The sequence below is a fragment of the Calonectris borealis genome, chromosome 4, assembly GCF_964195595.1.
Source record: "Calonectris borealis chromosome 4, bCalBor7.hap1.2, whole genome shotgun sequence".
NCBI lineage: Eukaryota > Metazoa > Chordata > Aves > Procellariiformes > Procellariidae > Calonectris > Calonectris borealis.
Genome location: NC_134315.1, coordinates 67421756 through 67441194, shown reverse-complemented (window position 1 = coordinate 67441194; position 19439 = coordinate 67421756). Strand labels below are relative to the sequence as shown.

The 19439-nt window shown below is 35.1% G+C and overlaps 1 protein-coding gene across 2 annotated transcripts in view; it reads right to left on the bottom strand.

Moving 5' to 3' along the window:
- The window catches only part of LRBA (LPS responsive beige-like anchor protein), a 420317-nt gene that overhangs the window by 301098 nt on the left and 99780 nt on the right, over positions 1–19439 (bottom strand). Inside the window, exons 31-34 of one of the 2 annotated variants that reach the window (XM_075149993.1) lie at positions 17867–18000; positions 8925–9003; positions 8533–8666; positions 6120–6181 (exon numbers count right to left, since the gene is read on the bottom strand). In XM_075149993.1, the coding sequence (XP_075006094.1) occupies positions 6120–6181; positions 8533–8666; positions 8925–9003; positions 17867–18000 (409 nt within the window). The remainder of the gene's footprint in view (positions 1–6119; positions 6182–8532; positions 8667–8924; positions 9004–17866; positions 18001–19439) is intronic. The other variant, XM_075149994.1, reaches the window with a different exon arrangement.

The window sequence follows — 19439 nt, the reverse complement described above, 5'->3', positions numbered from 1 at the left end:
TTCTTCAAAAAAGAAAAAAAAAAGTAGACTATGAAGTCTCTGGCACACCTGCAGGTGAAGTATTTTTCTGTGCATCTCAATATAGTGCCTTCATACTAAACTAGAAACACTGAATACTTCATAACATTGCAAAGAAAGTTAGCAATACAAGGCAAACACCTATGGGCATGATTCATGCAACGTCTTCCCCTGAACTTAACAATTTAGACTTTGGGAAGCCCTTTTTTCTATTTTTGTTTGTTAAGATCTAAATCATTTTCATTTACTTAATAAAGTTTTGATTCTAACCATTTCATCACAACAGCAATCTATTACTGAAGTGGGTTTTTTTTTAAACTCAAATACAGCTACATTAATCTTTGTAAAAACAAAAATCCTATTGGCGGAAGTTCACACTGTATAAAAAGAAAAACTTCCAACTCCTGATATCTTCTAAATGGCTTTTAAAAGGAAATTAGAACACGCATTAAAATTGATAGAAAGTCATTTGGCAGCTTACAAAATCCCTACAAAATCTACTCTCTGTACCAAAACATATACATTTTTTAGATCATGGATCTAAAGGATTATTAGATCCTTTTTAAACTTATTTTCAGCCGTTAGAACACAAAGTGATTAGGTGGAAAAAATATTATCTTGATTAAAATGTCATCATCTAGCAACCTGGGGCACCTAAAAAGTATTCAAACAGCATTTATTCTCTTAATGTCTAAACAGGATATTGTTAGAGTTTTGGTGCTTCTGTTGAATTCAGCTGCCATGGTATCATAGTGACATAGCTCTTTAGATAACCTATACCTAATTCAATTAAAACTTCATAGTAATGACTATAGTGATCCATCACATCAAATTGCACTTAAAAGTAAATTAGGAACCAGTGCAGATCACAGAGCATCAGTATAATGTGTTCTCTCTGCAAGTAACAAACACTGAAAACCAGTCATCTTCTACATCAACTAAAATCTCCAAGTAATTCAAAGGCTTACCACATTTTAGAACATGCTGCAGAAATCCATTCCTGAGGTAATGAATTTGGATCGTTGATACAAAGCTTTTTTCTGAGCACAGGATACCCAGAAAAGCCTGACGATCCTATTGCATTTTACAAACATTTAAGTATGGGTGGAGGAGAGGTGTGCGTGTGCAAAAGCTCTGCTGAAAAATCAAAATCTTAACGACCATCCTATTGCTCTTCCTTAGGGGAAATATGCTATCATATTGTTTGTACGGGTGCATGACCGCATGGCACATGTTGATATTGTTTAAGTAATTAAGATTCCTTATCAGAGTAAGAGATGTGATGCAGCTAAGATACTGCCCATGCAAAAGATGAATATTGACTTCTTTATGAGCAACAGAATCAGTTAACAAAGTGATTTAGTAGCATATGAAAGAAAGACCACGCTAAAGAAAGACCTTTTGCAAACATTTCACCATTTAACCAGTGATAATTGGTTTGGTGAGTTGAGTTATACAAGAAAAAAGACAGAGCTAAAGACCTGTAAGTTTGCCTACAGTCAGTAAGACCACTTTCACAGTGTAATTTTTTCTGTTTTAATACTACTAATCGGCCTCTGCTGTATTTTTAAGATGCACATGCACTCCCTTGGATCATGCTTTTCTCTCCAAAAAATAACTCCAAAAACTATCAGCACAGCGCATGACATGTTCAAGCGTAATCGTACTTCATTGGGCCATATGAGCAGATGCTATCACTGCACACAAAAATAATCTGGAGTATCAGAGTTTATGCTTCCCTCTTCCATCTCCCCATGAAAGATATACTTTATCAAGGTGCAATATAAATCTAATAGCTACAGCTATGTAGTTATATTGCAATACATCATATTAATATTTCTAGAAGATAAAATATCTAGAGATTAAACATATTAAAACATTGGTCCTGGTTTTATATATGCCATCAGCTATCAAGAATGTGCCCTTAATCCCTTTGAAACAACAGGGGGCAGAGGAAGAAGGAACCAAGAAGCTTTTACACCCTGAACCAGCAAGCAGGGTGTATGTGCCGGTAGTGGTGGTGGAGGGGTCATAAAAGTTGCTGCAGTATTTATTACTTTTTAATTGCAAACTTTTAAAAAGGTTGGGTGGCATTCCACCAATTTTAGAAAATTATACAAGAGCTGAACAATATTTGAGTCAGTTAGTGCAAGTTTATTTTATGGTCTGGAAAATTTAGATTCAGTAGAAAAAAACCTCTTAAGTCAAAGATGGATCTGACAAGAACCACCTAATTAGTTCTCTTACATATATTCCACTGACAATTCAGTTGATTTACTACAGAAAGAAGCATTTTTCAAGTGCTGCAAATCCTGTAAATTCAAAAGCATCACAGAAAATTATGGAACCTATTTCACCTATTTTTGTACCTTTTCACCTTGAAGCTACAATAATAGGACAAATACTTCATGTACGTGAGCAACAGATAAATGTTTTTAATACCTTCATGAGAGAGTAGGGACGATGCCAGTTTTTCCTACTTAGTAACGTATGTCAAGAAAACATCTGACAAATGAAAGGAAGCACAGTAGCATATTTGCTTTACGGATAAGCACGCACTCAATTCATACATGTCCCTTTGCATTTTAGCCATAGAGTGAGAGCCCTTTTAGATGAAAATGCTTTATTCAGGGGTGATATCATAGCTTCCCCACACAGAAGCCTTGTCTCACAATAGCATATGAGCACCTTCAACATCCTGACGTCACTCATTTAAAAGGGATAATAGACACAGGACTTCTCTCTTTTGGCTGGTTTAATTACCCCGACAGGATGCCAGGCCAGACTAGATGGTGCTTCTAGGTTCACTGTACTGTATGCATTTCTGATAAATGGGAAAAGAATAGATGACCTGGCAGAAGGCTCAGACAATAACATGTGATTTACAGGACATGAATGCAGCTACTATAAGATTTATCTGACAGCCCTCTCCGATAGTGGACTGTTGAGTATCCGATGGAATGATTTCTAGTCTGGAAAGTCTGCTACTGAGTAGCCATACACATTATTTATTTATTAGATGTTTTGGGTTGAAACCATTTTTAAATGATGCACTTCACAATGCTCAGCCATAAATTTAGTTTTAAACCCTAGAAGGGAGGTAGTGTTATTGGAATGTGTGTCAGACTGAATTAGGATGAGCAACACAACGCTTTTATAAAGTGGCCTTGAATGCAACGTCGATTCTTTCAAAAATGATATTAATGTCAAATAAGCAGGAACACTTTGCAGTAATATTAAATGAAGGATTTCTTTATGTTTTGATAGATTTATATAAATCTAAGTATACACACAGAGATATGTCTCCAAATGTAGCGTGTCTATCAAAAAACACAACTGGTTTTGTCTTAGAAAAAGCCTTTTGTCTGTATCTCAAACCACCTGTTTCTCTTTTTACCATGTGTTAAACATAAAACAATACATCAACATATAAACACAAAACTAAAACACAAAAGCAATGGTCTTTTTCCATATGCCTAAATATAAAATACATGAACTTTAAACAAGAGAAGAAATTAACCAGGTGTCACAAATAGTTTCACAGAATGGTATCTTTTGAATTTTTTTTTAAAATCACTTCACCTGGGAAAGAGCTTTATTTTCACAATTTTATGAAAAAAATTACTTGTGAGATATTATTATTCCATTTTGCACTTCTAAGAAAGAAAAAACATATTCCAACCACAAATCTAAATAAACATCAGAAAAATTTCAGATGTTTCAGAAAAACAATCCAAGTGCTTACATCACGTACACAACGTTTAAAACAATTTTTCAGAAAGAGGTTAGCATAAAAAACACCAAAGATATTAATCAGAGCAATCTTTCAATTTCATAAAATGATGGCTGACAAATTTGTGAAGTTTTAAATCAAATTTGCAGATACTTACTTTGTAACTATGCCACATTATTTATGTGATTAAAAACTAGTTTTTGACCTGATCTTTTGATCTTTGGCACTTCATCCTCTCCATCTCCTCTTAAAAATTAATTAAAATTTTAGCAAAAGGATATCACTTCACTTCCCACCCTATCTTGGACCAAAAGAAGAAAAAAAACGAAAAAAAAAAAAAAAAAATCAATCAAGCTCAACCCCATCTCCTCCCAGTATCTGTAAAATGTCGGCTTGAAATTCAATTTCATATCTCTCAAGCTTTCATGTAGCAAAAGACAGTTCACTTCTTAACAAAATAAATCACTTCTGTGATTGCCATGCTGACCTCTTTGAATTAGGAAAATTCAAAGTGAAAAATGTAATTATCACCCCAGAACAATCTGTATACATCTGGAGCTAATTTTAGATTCATTTCTCACATCATTTTTCATATTCTGCCAAAAATTACAGCTGATATGTAACTTTAAAAAGACTTTGAGGTCTTTGTGACTTTATTGGTTTATTTCTACTATTTCACAAAGAACAACCTCAGTCTATGCAACTAGCACTGCTAAGCAATCACGATATCCTCAATTTGATTAGATTAGCATTAAGTGGCATTGTGACACATATGACAAATAGATGCATTAGAGCACGTCATTTATTCTTTATCCTTTCCACTTCCCAAAACCAAACAAGTGACGTACAGTACAGAGCACAACATGATTTTAAAAAAGATTAGATTACCCTACCAAAAACGAAGGAAAGGTCAACCACTAATTATTGATACAAGCAGCATGGATACCGAAAACTAATTTTTAAAATGGTAATATCAAGCTGTCAGGCACATATTTAATACTCAGTTTAGTTTTACTCTAACACATTAATGAATGAACAGTAAAACTTGTATATGGATTTCTTGGTAGCAAGGATTCTTTTCTAATTTAAATCAGCAGCAAATTCATATTCCAGAAATCGTGAACAATGTCCACTTCCCAGTATTGCCATATGTAAAATAACCATCTCTAAATTCCAGAAGTTCCATAAGGAACATTAAATTCCCTTCAGGTAAAAATATATTATATTTCCTGAGGAAGATGGAAAAGTAAATGAGCAAACTTCTAGGTACATTCATTAATAAGCTCACTAGAAAACATAACTACTCTTCACTAGTTCATTGTAAAATCTATTAGGTGTAATCTCCAGAAGTAATTGTTCTTATTGCACTTTATTGACAATGCAGACTATCGATTTTCACACCTTCTATGATTCTTTCATTTGTATTCATGAAATGTCTATCAGCACACTCTAAATAAATTTGGCAATATAGGCACTAAAATGAATAAATCGATGTGAAGAAACATTAATTTTGCATTATCCTTATTCGTCAGGCAAGCAAACCATAAGGGTTGTAAATGAAGGTCAAAGGTTTTGAAATGGGTCAGAACCCTTGACCTCTAGACCAATACCATTCCCATTAAAAAAGGCTATTTTAAAGTTTTAAGTAGGGGAATTTACTACCAGAAAGGTATCATTTTTAAGGCACCAAAAGAAAGGCTCAATAAAAACAGTCTTCCATTTAATTACAAAAAAGAAAGCAAGAAACCCCAAAAGAAAATCCAATTAATATAGCATATACAATTTTAAGAAAGTTCCTTAGTCTCTGGCTCTTTTCTAACCACAGGAACAGGCAATTCTCAGATTCTTAAATATCTAAAATCACTTTGCCTTTAGGAATGTAGTATGCCCCAAACTGCTGACAACCAGGGTTGCTTTCTTAAATTTTTTCTCAAATTCTTAGTACTTGTCAAATCAATTAAGAATGACAGGGTTTCAAAAGTATTTATCACTCATTTCATAACCTCTACACAAAAGGAAAAATTCTATTCATCCCAGAGGATTCAGCATGCCAAGATGCAGAAATCAAATTGTTTCTATAACCTTACTATATTATTGATCCTATTTTTTCTTACAAAAATGACAACATAGAATCACTTACGTGCACCACATCAAGGTTATGTAAGTGCTCAATAGTAAGGTAACACAAAACCCTTAGTATCTTCTCTCTCCAACTGAATAAACACAATTACTATGAATTTATTTTTTTTTAATCAAAAGGCCTTGTACATAATCTCTTTACCTATTACACACAACCTTAAATTTAAAGTCAAATTTCCACTGTGCTCAAAGACAGCAATTTCAGACAACATTGTTACTTAAACCTCACCTGAGAGCAAAGAAGCATCACCAGCTCCACAACTGAACTGCTAGATTTCATGCACACAAGACCTACAAAAGGGAAAAATGGCATACATAAATGCATGCTTATATGGCACCAGCTGTTAACACAAACTATTTTGAAGTGCAATAGATTAGAAGCATTTTGACAATCAAAAGAAAGCTGAAATTCTCATACCACTTCCAGTTCAATTTTGTACTTTATCAGCACAAAATAAAAGTATGCATGTGAGAGGGAGATCATAAATTCCATGCCTCGCATCTAAAAATGCAGTTAATAGTAATGCATTACCTCCACTATTCACAGTTTCATAAATGTTTGTATGTCAAAATGATCAGAAGTGTGGTTAACATATGTTATATTAATCCACTGTATCTACATTTTGCTATTTCTTGAAGGATCGGGTCATTATATATGCAGAGAAGGGAAATGGCTTTATGACCTTTGCTTTCTCCATTGCGCGTTCTCCTTTCAGCCCCCAGCTATCAATCAAGTTTCCATTTTGTTTCATGGCAGCAGACATCCCAAACACTCTTATTAGTACTTTGACCCTTAACCCCACACTAAACCTTAACAGAAGTGCAAGCAGTAACCTATTATATATTCTCAATTGTTTATAAACTAATTTGACTATTATTATTATTTGTATTCGCATTTTGTTTTGGGTTTGTCTATAACTGGTTTTTAGGCCCAAAAATTGGTTGTGTGTGTTTATTTTTGTCTAGATAGTTCATACACTCCCAATAATTTTCCTGCTTTTTTTTGGTCATCCAATCTATGAAATACTCATCTCTCTGTGTATATAATCTATACTACAGTCAAAATACTCTGAAACCAGACTATCTTTTTTTTATTTTCAGACAAGAAAAAAATTTAACTAAGTAGGATATTTACTTCCCTGGCAAATAAAGCTTTGAAAAAAAAATCTCTTTCCTGTTACTCTTATTAAATGAATGAAATAAATTTGTTCACAAGGCAGCTTCCATTAAAATGTTTATCAGCTAAAGCGATGCCCACATGTATAATCAAAAGTAGAATCCCATCTTTTTCAGTCTTCCAGAAGACAATTCATATACTTCTTCCTGCCACTTCTTGCTACCCCAAAAAGTAGGCAAGCTAAATTCCTAAACTAAATAACTTTAATTTCAGTGAAGTTTAATGAAGTCTCAATTTTGATATCAGCAGTCTTCAGTAAAACACCTATCAGTGTTTGATACTCTAACTGTGTTTCCGACATTGTTAACCATAGTCAGCACTACATACAGGTTGCCTGAACTAATCCATGAAACAAGTAGTTTCAAAAATGTTTTAAAAAAAGAACTTTAATTCCCCAGGAGGCAACTAGATCTATTACTGCAAATACAGCTCATGTGCAAGCGATCAGCCCCAGTTAAGCAACTATGAGCTTCTAACATGGGAGTGCTTCATTACTGGAAGCTGCAACAAGCTCAGGCCCTAATTCAATTCACTGCTTTTACTGGACAAAAACTGCAATTTTCGCTCTAAAAATCAGTGGACAAAGCAATTTATATGATATAACCAAATTATGAGAAAATTGAAAAACTGATGCTCACTACTAAATTCACAGTGTTCCAATAAACACGATTTTTAAAATTGAGGACATTAATGCCTGCATAGCAGAACTGAGCCTTGTTTTTAAACAGAGATAAACCCACCAGTAGGAAGAAAACTCAATCATCTCAAACTCAATCATTTTAAGCCAACACCAGGAAGAGCCATGATCGTTGTTGTGCACCTGAATTTTCACCTTCTCAGAAGTACCAGAGAATTCTTCTCAATACTGACAAGGTATTCCTCTTACCTGTATGACTGCCTTCCAATTAGAAACCAAAAAGACAGAAGCAGATTCACACGCAAGAGAGACACCATAACATGCTCTGCGGACATAGTTCCCAAGAAGCCTTCTGTTACAATATCACAGTAAAAAAGCCAGGTCTTTGTACTTAACTTTCTACACTATACTCTATATACCTTCCTTTGTATTGAAGCGTTGACCTGACACTAAGTTTTCTTTTTAAGGCTCACAAAACACACTTCATATACCAGCTTCTATGGGACAATTCCCTGGAAGAGTTGCAAAACTAAGGAAGAGACAACAGCAGTTGGTCCCACATAATGAGATATAGCAAACTATGAGATGAGATGGTGGCAAAGAGGTAGCAGAGATGGCAAAGATGAGGAGGCAATGACAATGACCTCAGAAGACTAAAGACAGAAGGAACAGCAGGCAGTGAAATCCAGTGGACAACACTGTGTGGGAAGGCATGAAGAAAGCTTCTACAGCAGAGCCAGCAGAAAAAAATACAGAAGTATTGTGTCTCCAAGGTAAAACAAAGCACACACAAAAAAAAAACCAAACTTCTTTTAAATGGAAACTTACTTGTACCTTCTATCAGCAACTCCTGCCCATGGCTGCCCAAAAGAGTCCGAGAAAGAAAGGGAGCAAAATCCACAAAAATCTCTCTCAGAAGTGGGGCAGCTTTTTCCAAAGCATGTTCAAGCCTGTCTGTAATACTAGTAGAGAGATACATGTGATTAACAAAAAAAAGAAGGAAGTTGCTTAAATTCTGTAGAAAGGAGTATCGGTTTTGGCAATGTTTAAGTGATATATATGTATAAGAAGGAATCAATAATCCAACACTCATATTTTCCCAAACATTCATTAGGTATTGAACATCAGCAAAACAACATTCTTAAGTGATGTGGAATCACTGTAATATCAAAAATCTGAGCCACAGCACAGCTGTTCAGATGTTCAGTTGAAGAAGTTACCTTATATTTGAAGCAGAATCCTCAGGCACTGAAGAAACTGTAGGGACGGATGGCAATTTTGAATTAGATGATCCCCTTCCTACAAGAGAAAGTAATAAATAAATGAATTATGTAAGAAAACATGCCAGAGGTTAGACAACTGGATCAGAAACTAAAGCCTCGAGCTCAACCTCTGAGAAACCATAGTTTTCAAGTGTGTGTGAGGACTAGGTAAACCTCCAACTTTTCTTGCTGTAAGACTCTTATTTACTTACATTCATATTCACTAGGGATGCCATGGCAAGCTTTTTATATTTTGCTCTAGCACAAATAGAAAGTAATTCAAGGAAACCCTGCAGTTTGCTTTGTGAAGGAAGTCAGACTAGACTGCAGTGATCCCTTCTGGCCTTATAAGCCATGATTCTCTCTGAACAAATTTAAGAACACTTACAACCTTAAGCAGTGAATACAAATAATGTCTTACACCCTTAGTACTCCTGTAGTGTACTAATACATACTAATACTAATATAACTAATATAAAGCCAAATGGTAACATTTTAAAGCATCTCTTTTGGTTACTGGAAGTGCTCATCCAATTTCAAGTAACTTGCACAGAAAACCCTCAATTTTTTGTCTAAAATCAAAACATATTTATGTCAAAATGAAGCAGAATACAAAATGAGTGGGTATTTTCAACAGCCTGGCTTAAATTTTTGCAACACCGGGAGTCTGACAAAGACAGCTACAATAAAATTCTCCACTGCACTGCCAGCATCATTAGCATGATGGCAGTGGTATAACCTCATTTATGAGTTATTAACTTTGCCACATCAATTATTCAAAGGTTGATAGGGAAGACTGGGTCATTTATGTATCCTATGCTTACAAAAAAAAAAAATGCAATTGTGTTATGTCAAATTGACACTACATGGCTCTCATAAGCAGAGTAGGAATCTGTAAATACTAAATTCTGCTGTTCAGTATGTAAAGAGAAATACAACCTCCATACTGCAGTATGGATTGGTATTAGCAATGATGAAGAGGGGGTAAGCAAGACAGCCAGAGATTTCACAGATATTTGCTGCCAGGATAGAAATGGTGACTCACAAATCTTGCATTGCATTCCAAACTATAGAGAGGAATGAATCTTAGCAGACAGATTTCTGTGCATTTCCCAAGAGCATGACTACTTCTAGTCCATCTGCAATCCTATCTCTTTCCAACCTTAGATCCTGTCCTATTCTCTTTCCTCTCACCTCGCCAGTTTCAGATTCTTATGCTGCTGGAAAGGGGGGGAGGGAAAAAAAAAAGGAAAAAAGCATGAAAGAAGAGTTCAATCATTTCAGTTCTCACATCTACCTTAGCAAAAACATGACCCTTCTCAGAACTATAACTACAGAAAAATTCCTGATCGTCCCACCTACACTGGAGTGAGCTCAGTTAAATACAACCTGTCTGGAAATAAGCTGCTAAGATCTTGAAAGTGTCTATCAAAATGTGTCAACTGCAACTTTTCAAAGTCTTTCTACTTGACTGAAGTGGAATAGATTTGTAAAAAGATGGCAAAGACAGATCCCTGAGATACTAAGTTTATTTCTCCTGTCAAATTTCAAACTTCTGCTCCAAAACACTGGCACACAGAGCTTCCCCCCAAAAATGATGGTTTTTTTGTGGTTGGGGTTTTTTTTTTTCTTTCCTGTCTGGGGAAGACGTTTTTCTCTAATCTTGCTTCAAAGGCAGCACAGAAACTAATAAATTAAACTAATGCATCAAAATGGTGAAAAGTTTTGCTCATTTCTTCTTCTTTCTTCATATGTAGGAGATATCTTTCTGAATGTGATTCACATACGCTTTTCATAAATTCAACATGAAGCTCTTATTTTGACTTTTGTATGGGATGACAGGGTCAAAAAGAAATTTGATTGGGCCATACAAAATGAAGGACAAGAAGGTGGGGAACAAAGCGTTAGCTGAAAGCAAGGTGGAATCTGAATCTTCTGGGCATTGTTTCCTAAATAATTTATCTAATAAAGGCAAATAGAAGATATATTTCTGAAAATTTCAATGGTGATGGCTAGATTCCGTAAATATTTTCATGGATATAATTCCATTTCTTTAAGATCTAGTTTTACATAGTCAAACCACCAAAAAGTATTTTGGGTATTCCCAAAGGAAAAGCTGTCAAATGATGTGCCCACAGAAGGCAACAAGCCACACGATTCAGCAGTTCCAAAGACTCCAGTTGTTCGTGGGAAACTGAATAGCTCCAGGCGCTTTTTTTTTTTATTACACACACATATTCATATTTAAGTATGCACAATACGCTGCCTTTTGGATTAAGACTTTAAAGCAATTATTTCATTTTCATTATAACCTTTATATTTAAATAACTTCAGTAGAATTCCCACCTTTCTCCCTAAAGCCCAACATCCCTATGCTCATTAAACAAGTCCCTCTAACTTGAAAATATTCTGAAGTCCACACGCCCAGTAGTGGACCCAAGCCCAAACACCGTCCAGAAGGGGAAATCAGCACACTCATCTGGGTAGTTCAACAGAATACAAAACTGCAATGGCATCCAAAGCCTTCAAAATAAGAAAGTCCTCTCAACAAGCAGACTGCACATGCAGAATGTCTTGTTATATAAATGCTTGCATGCTTTTTACTACATATAAAATCTGTGACCAGTAATCTACTAATTATTGGGTATGTTAGAAAGTCAAAAGTATATACAACTAAAATTCCACCATAGTAAATGCATAGCAAAATCAAGGATCACTTTATCAGTAAAAAATAAGACTTTAACAGTGCAGCATAGTAGCATGAGTTTTACAATTAAATGAGATGGAACTAATCCAATGCAATATTTAGACCACAAGCAAAATAACTGAAGGAAAAAATAGAAAAAAGTTCAAGGAAAACATCTGCAAGGACAAAGAAAGGGCATGATAGCCATCACGAGGCTAATAGAGAGACATACACTCAATCCGGGGTAACTTGGGGGTTTTGTTGTTTGTTTTATTTTGTGGGATGGGTTGAGTTTTTTGTTTGGTTTTCTATTTTTACACACAATGGCACTGGTAAAAATGGTTAGAGTGGGAGGTAAAGGAAATCACTGACAACACAGATAGGACATGATTTTTTTTTCTCGACATCAAAACAAACTATGCATAACAGATTAGGTATAAATGTAAAACTCTGAAGTTTTAAGTTAAAATCAACTTTTAAATATAGACATAACAGAAAAAGCACTGATAATTTGAATTTGACAACAGCATACGGCAGGCACCTATATAAACTGATACTCTTTTTGAAGATTATGTAAGGATATTTATGGCCTGAATTTCTTCATGCTTATCATCAACTAAATCCACATTCCAAACTCAGATGTATTTCACTAAAAGGGGTGAATCTCAGATTTATCACAGCTGAGAATTTCAGGGTTTTTTAGATAGGATTAGGCATAGTGATTTTTGCATTCAAATTTTGTTTTGTGGAAGTACTTTTTTGACTTTATTTAACTCAGAAATGGCTTTTTATTCTACTTTTTTTTTGCCTTTAGTAAAAAAAAAAGAAAATACTTCAGTAGCATATTTTCATCCACAACACACATGTGGGTAAGTGCAGTAGCTACTTCAAACATGTGGAACTAAACTGACTTATCTCTTCCTTATCCTTTCACTGATAAACTGGCTCCTTCAAACTGACAGTTTTACAGACATTTGCAAGAACATAAAAGAAAATGCAAATAGATCATCTGTCTAGCACCCTTACAGTGAAACCTTATTGTTTATTCAAGATCCCCAAGGGTCTAAACAAATAATGTCTCTAGCAATAAAATATTGTTAAAGAAACTCCTTGTGCAAGATCCTTATGCTTTCGCATATACACTTACAAAGTACGCTTGGCAATGCACAAGCAGTGCATGATATACTTTACTCTGGGAGGATGCAGATGAGGTAAAAAAAAAACAGAGAGTTGAATTAAATAACCATACTTCTTAATTTGGTACAACAGACCTACCATACATAAATACACTGATGCCCTTTATGAAAGGAGTATCTGGTAAAATAACGAGCTCATTCAAAAATACACTTCCGGGGCTGGAAGTGTACAGTGCAAGACTACAATGAAAGGTTTTACAAGCTAATATAAGGGATCTCTTACATAAACACATCTGTAGGTTAAACCAAAACAGATTTCACGAAACAATGGTGCACTCTCTAAAGAGAAGCTGCTTTAAAACAGTTTTTATACTGAAACAGTATTAAAAAATTTCCATTGCATATCATTAGCATTTAAGATTTTTAAGAGTGTCATTCTGCTTTGGTAGCTAGCCTTCAACTACGGTTAAGTTGGAATTCTCTTTGAAATAGTTACTATAATTCAGTGAATTTCTTGAACTACCTCTGCACTGATGGTAACTCACTTCACATTCATTTTTCTTATTTTAGCTTGTCTCCCGCTAACTTATTTTATTGTGAGACTTCAAGGCTATTTTCACCTATGTATAAAAACCAATGAATAACATTCTTCTTTGCAAAACAAGCCAACTGTGGGAGAAAATTTACGTTTTCCTATATGTAGGACTAGAATTCAGGAATCACAACTCCTTTTTTATCTCCTGTTACTGCTTATTCCCAGGTTTCTTCCAAGCATCCACCTCCTTTTTCACCTCAGCCTTTGACATAGCCTTGTTTATGACTTCACACTTTGGGGAACAGCCCACGTCTCTGCTCAGGAGAAGTAGAAATCCTGCTGGCAACTCTGTGTGGCTCAGAAGCAAAACAAGTGAAGCTCAAAGAACTTCAAGTAAGAGGGGGAGGAGGCAGGCATCAGAAATTGAGTGGAACTTCTCTGTGTTTTCTACACTGAGAGTGTCAGTAAGGACAAGATGCAATTCACTCCTGCTTCCAACAGACTTTTTATATTCCCTCTTTATAAAAATTGTATTTGAACAACTATTTGCAAACTGAATAGTGAAAGCCTCAAAATTGCATTCTTTAGAGTGAAGCACTAATAAAACACATGTGAAATCCTTCAACTACATAAACAGAGACATTCAGAGCATCAGAGAAAACAGTGGGAGTGCAAACTGCAAAACAGTTCAAAAAAGTTCACACCACTTCAGAACATTACAATCGTAATTGAAACATTTAAAAGGAAAACTAAGTGACAAAAATACAAGCATCCCACTAGCATATTCACAATAGCTCAGAATACTCCGCCAAGTCCTGCCTATCCAAACATTAGTCCTGCCTTTCCAATAGCCCTTCCTGGACACAGCATGTGTAAAATCTCTGCATCAAATCTCACATTCAGCCTATGAGCCAATCCAAGGAAGAAACAACTCGAGTAAATTCCTCCTCCTTGGATTATTACTAGTAAATATGCTCTTTTGCTCAATACCACTCTCCATAAGAGACAAATGATTGGCTCAACACGGGCCACGAAGGGGCCTTATTTTCTCCATTCTTTCAACAACTGGAGTAGCAATTCCAGCAGACCAACAACCCAAATATCAGCCATCAGCAACATACTGACGGGCAAGTTTAGACCACAAGGGGCACATTGGTATTCAGGAAAGGCTTTTTGTGCTGTGAAATACTCTGTGGCTTGAATGAGTAAAGGTGAAGAAACTTCTCCTGCGAAAAGGCCAGGCTGTCTGAGATGAAAACATGTTTTCACCCTCTTTCAAAGTATGAGAGGAACAGAGTGAGCTTAGATGGTTATCTTTCCAACTTGTCAACACTTTGTATTTGGTAGGCCAGGACATGTCACTTCCACTTGATATGAGCTTAGGACAATCTTAAGGGTCAAATATCCGAGATACTCACAGACCTTAAGCTACAGGCAAGATGCAAACTTCAGGAAAAAATATTGAGAAGGAGGTTGGTGAATTCTGAGCACACACAAGCGGCAACTGAGGCATCTGGAACCAGACAGATTGACTAATATTTCAACACAGATCCTACTTTGACCAAGCAATTTTGACATCGCATCTACAGGTGGAGGATGCTCACATACTATATAAAACTTATTCCCAAATTATGCTTATGTACACATTACAACTAAAACATTATCACTTGCTGTTTAATCCCATTTAAACTTCTGCATCTCCCTTTCATCTCTGTTTTGGAGTAAATCAACTCAAGTTTCCATAGTGAAGCACTACACGTTATTAAATTAAGGTTCTGTTTGCTTAATCAGTTTTTAAAACATACCAAACAAATACATATGAAACTCACTTTAAAAAAATTCTTTGACTTTAGAAAAAACAGCTGAAATGTATTTTTAAATGTAGCAATACTGTTTAATAAATAGCCTTCATATAAAATGTGAAAAAGCCCAAAATTTATATTCACTACATAAACCCCTAGTCTCAGCACTTTTTAAAAAAGGATTTAATTCATTTTTTTCTTAATTACAAAAGTAAACAGACTTACAATGAATGTTAGCTGAAAAAAATGAGAACAATGTATTGATTCTCTCCTGCATGAAAACAAAAATTGGTGAAAGAACATGTGATTAGAGCTAAGGGGAAAATTATATATATATTATATTTTGGTTTTATAGGAAGCTCGCTTATTGTTACTTCTATCCTCAAAAAAGTTAAAGGTCTTATACAGAACTTTATTTCAAACTTAAATGGGTGCAATTTACACGAGCAACATAACTGTAAACCACTCCAATTTTGCAAAATTTTTGTTTCCATGCCATTATTTTACTGGGGAAAAAAAAAACAGTCTCACATTTTAATCTGTTTAAGGCATGATTTCATTTATCCCTTTACTTTTTTAATTAATTAGATTGCCAGTCTAAACATGTCTACTATTTTTAATCCTGATTAGTTTCTTTTTATGCATATCAGTTCAGATTACATGTCCAATTTTTGCCAAAACTCCCAGACATGCTGGAAGTCACACAGTTACAAACTACATCAGTATTGTTTATTGTCTGGATTTCTTATGCATTCTACAGGCACAGGAGCACTTATTTTTTCTTCTATACGTTCTTAAAAGATTGACTAAATCTGAAAAACAATGTTCATCTGTTTTGTTTCTATTAAAAACAAGTGAATACTGACTTCAGAAATTGTAATAATTAAGCCCACATCTAACCTGGGTAAACCAGTAAGTCATTAACAAATTCACAATTATTTTAAACAATTTCAATGTAGGTAAAGTTTTATTATTTTAAACACAGATTAGCTGCTCAGAGCCAATCTTCCCCAAAGAACTGTGATGTTTTAAAAGACAGCTAATGTTCCTAGCCCAAACACTACTCTTAGTATAGTGCTACCTCCTGCAATTCCAGTGACAAAATGGATTCTCCCTTTTGCAAAGAATAAGAACATACTAGATTTCAACAGGTTTTCTTTTCCTTTATCGTGGCTGGAACAAAACCTTTTTCATTTCCCGGAGAAATGCAATGGGCAGTTGAAGATGGCAACAAATATCTTCCAGACACACAAGTACTAGAGGACATGACAACAGATTACATTTTCTTCCTCAGTCTTTGCAATTTGAATCTAAGTTCATAAAAACAGGAAGCAAGAAACTCAAACATTGCAAAGAAACACCAATAATCAGGCATTGATTGAGATTTCCTTGATTAAGATGCAAATCGGTTCTAAGTCTTGACGTTAAACTTCATGGGCACAAACAATTATGAGCTCCTACACAGCCTTGTGACTTAAACATGGCTAAGTAGAAAAGCATGCCTTTGACACAGCATATAAGGTTAAACATCATTTATCTCATACAGAACGACCAGAGAGACTAAGGGTTCAAAGGACCACTTGCTTATAAACAACCTACTCAATTCTGTCCCCACTGAAAAAACTGTCCAAAGCAATTAGTTCAGCATCAACACTGAATTTGACCTCAGGCTAAAGCTATTGGAAACACTTGTATATAATTTTCAGTCCTACTTAGCACTAACACATATATCCTTGGACAAATACCCTACAATTTATAAAAGCTTATATTTTACGTAACAAAAAATCTGTAACAAAAAGTAGTCTTTAGAATACACTGTATTTATACTAAATACAAGTTAATATAGTATGCCTGCTTTACAAAAACTGTGAGAAATCTTGAAATTATAACAAATATTGCTCAGACATTTGCATTTGTTCTGCTAGATAAAGGCAACAGAAGAACCTCCGAAAAGTTTAGCAAAGATTTTTTTTTTTTTTTTTAAATACAACACTACTATTGGGGTTTTTTTTTATTTATAAACAGGTTATTTTTTACATTTGTGTAGCTACAGCATCAAAACTAGGAATAATAAAATGCTCTGGGGATAAACTCTCAGAAAATATCAAAAAGGATGATTTCTTATATTCCTGAACCCATATAATGTCACTGACAATTGGTCCAGTTTAACCTAGAGTCACATCAATTTTCCTGTAAAGTATCTGATACTGGTCTTTGTTAGAGGCACGGATACCAAATGCAGGCCTGCAGGCTGCTATGTGAAGGCATATGACAAAGATATAGACAAAGTAGTGTGCAGGATACAAAGGTCTCAAAGGTCCTTTTGTCTGACTTGATAATTTAGGACATGTTATACCACATACACTCCAGCAGTTAAAAAAAAATAAACGAAGTGTAAAACACCATCCTCCCAGATTACTAGCACATCTTCCCCTAAGAAAATACAACCAGCAATAAGTATCAATATTCATAGTATAATCAAGACTCATATATGGGCAGATAATATATATACACACTAATCAGTATTACTATGGAAGGCAACTAATGACAATGTCTGAAAAACAATTGTTCTCATCTACAGTGTTTTGAGATATGGATAACTATTGAAAAACATTTCACCTTCACATAACAAAAAACATGTAACAAAAACTTGTTCATTTGTATTCAGAGTGAATGGTGAGGGAGGGAGAAGCAAAAGAGGAAGGGTTGGGATTTAAGTTGTTTAATTTACCCTCACTCACCAGGAGATCCTCCTGACAAATCTGGGGCTTCAGCTGAATCTAAAGAAGAAACCACACTGACAGGATTCGTAGGAATACCCATAGCAGCTGTAGAAGAGGAAATGGTTGATTTCTTCGGTGGTACGACGACACTCCTAGGTGAAGACAAAAAGTTAGTAAACAATACTGTATGAAGGTTCACACATCATGATCCTTGTTTACACATCCAGCACATGAACTTCTATGTCCTGCAAAAGTACCATTCCTTCCCTGTTTTCTTTTTCCATCATCTTTGGCAGTCCACCTTACCTAAAGGACACTTTACCCTTGTTTAGTTTTTATGGTACACTTTAGTATCTCATCCACTTCCACAAAATCTCTGACAAACAAGCACACAGTTCAAAGATCAGCAGGATAAGTGACCTGCAAGTAGGTTTTACTTCTCACCTTGGTTTCCCCAAGATTTGGTTTTAAACTGCAGGCAACTATTTACAAAAGATATCACAGTACTCAAAATGAAAACATTAAGATAAATTATCAACACTGAAGGTTGCCTTGACAGTATACTACTTCCGGTATTCTAATGCAGAACAGGAGACTAATTGAAGAAGGATATCCTATAGCTAAAAACATCCTGACACATATCCATGTGCACATACAAACATTCACACATCTTAAAAACATGGCTAAGGCATGAATTTGAGTATATCTTGTCAATCAAGTTTTACTTATGTAACAAATCAAAACATTATTTGGAGTGGAAGAGAGAATCTCCATCGTTTATACAAGTTAAATGTCAAGCCTTATAGTCAGCATTAAAGATTACACAAGAGGAAAAGATGCAAAGTGACAAGTTAGGCATGCAGATTTATCTCACATGTTACTAAGACATTTATGCTATACCAATTTCAATTACATTGTAGTACTTTACTCCAAATACCTAAAAGACCTTGTTAAGCATACGTTAAAGGCATTTTTAATTGCAAGTTAGCTCCATAAACATGCAAAAACCCAGCTAATGAGGTAAAGAGTACAGCTGATATATAATGCACTCCCACAGCAGCGCTTACTTTTAATTACCTGGTGTTAACCGTAAGCCAAAACTCTTCAACATTCAATTTATTTAATCACATCTTTTGTTGACAGTACTATAACTACACACCGAAAGTATTCCCTTAATAGCTTTAAAATATTCATTTTCTAAATAAAGTAACTTGGAAACTTGACCCAAATTCAGGTGTGATAATAACCACCAAAGAAGTTCTGTCAAATATTTCTAAAATAGTTTTTGCTAGAATGGGAAAAAAGGACTGTATTTGACTCCCTTCTGCAGTCCAAAGGATGTCACAGAAGCTAGACCACGTTACTGATTAAATCAACCCTCCTTAATGGCAGGAGTAGGCAGGCACCATACTGGGAGGCAGTACATGTCATATCATTATAAGGGTGACTGCTAATGTTAACTATACACTACAAAAATAGAAGCAATAACACCTGAGCCCCAAGTCAAGATATGGTGCCTAAATCGTGAATTTTGCTCACACGTTCCTGTCAGTTTCCCTGAAACATGAACAATGCACTAAAAAAAATTCAT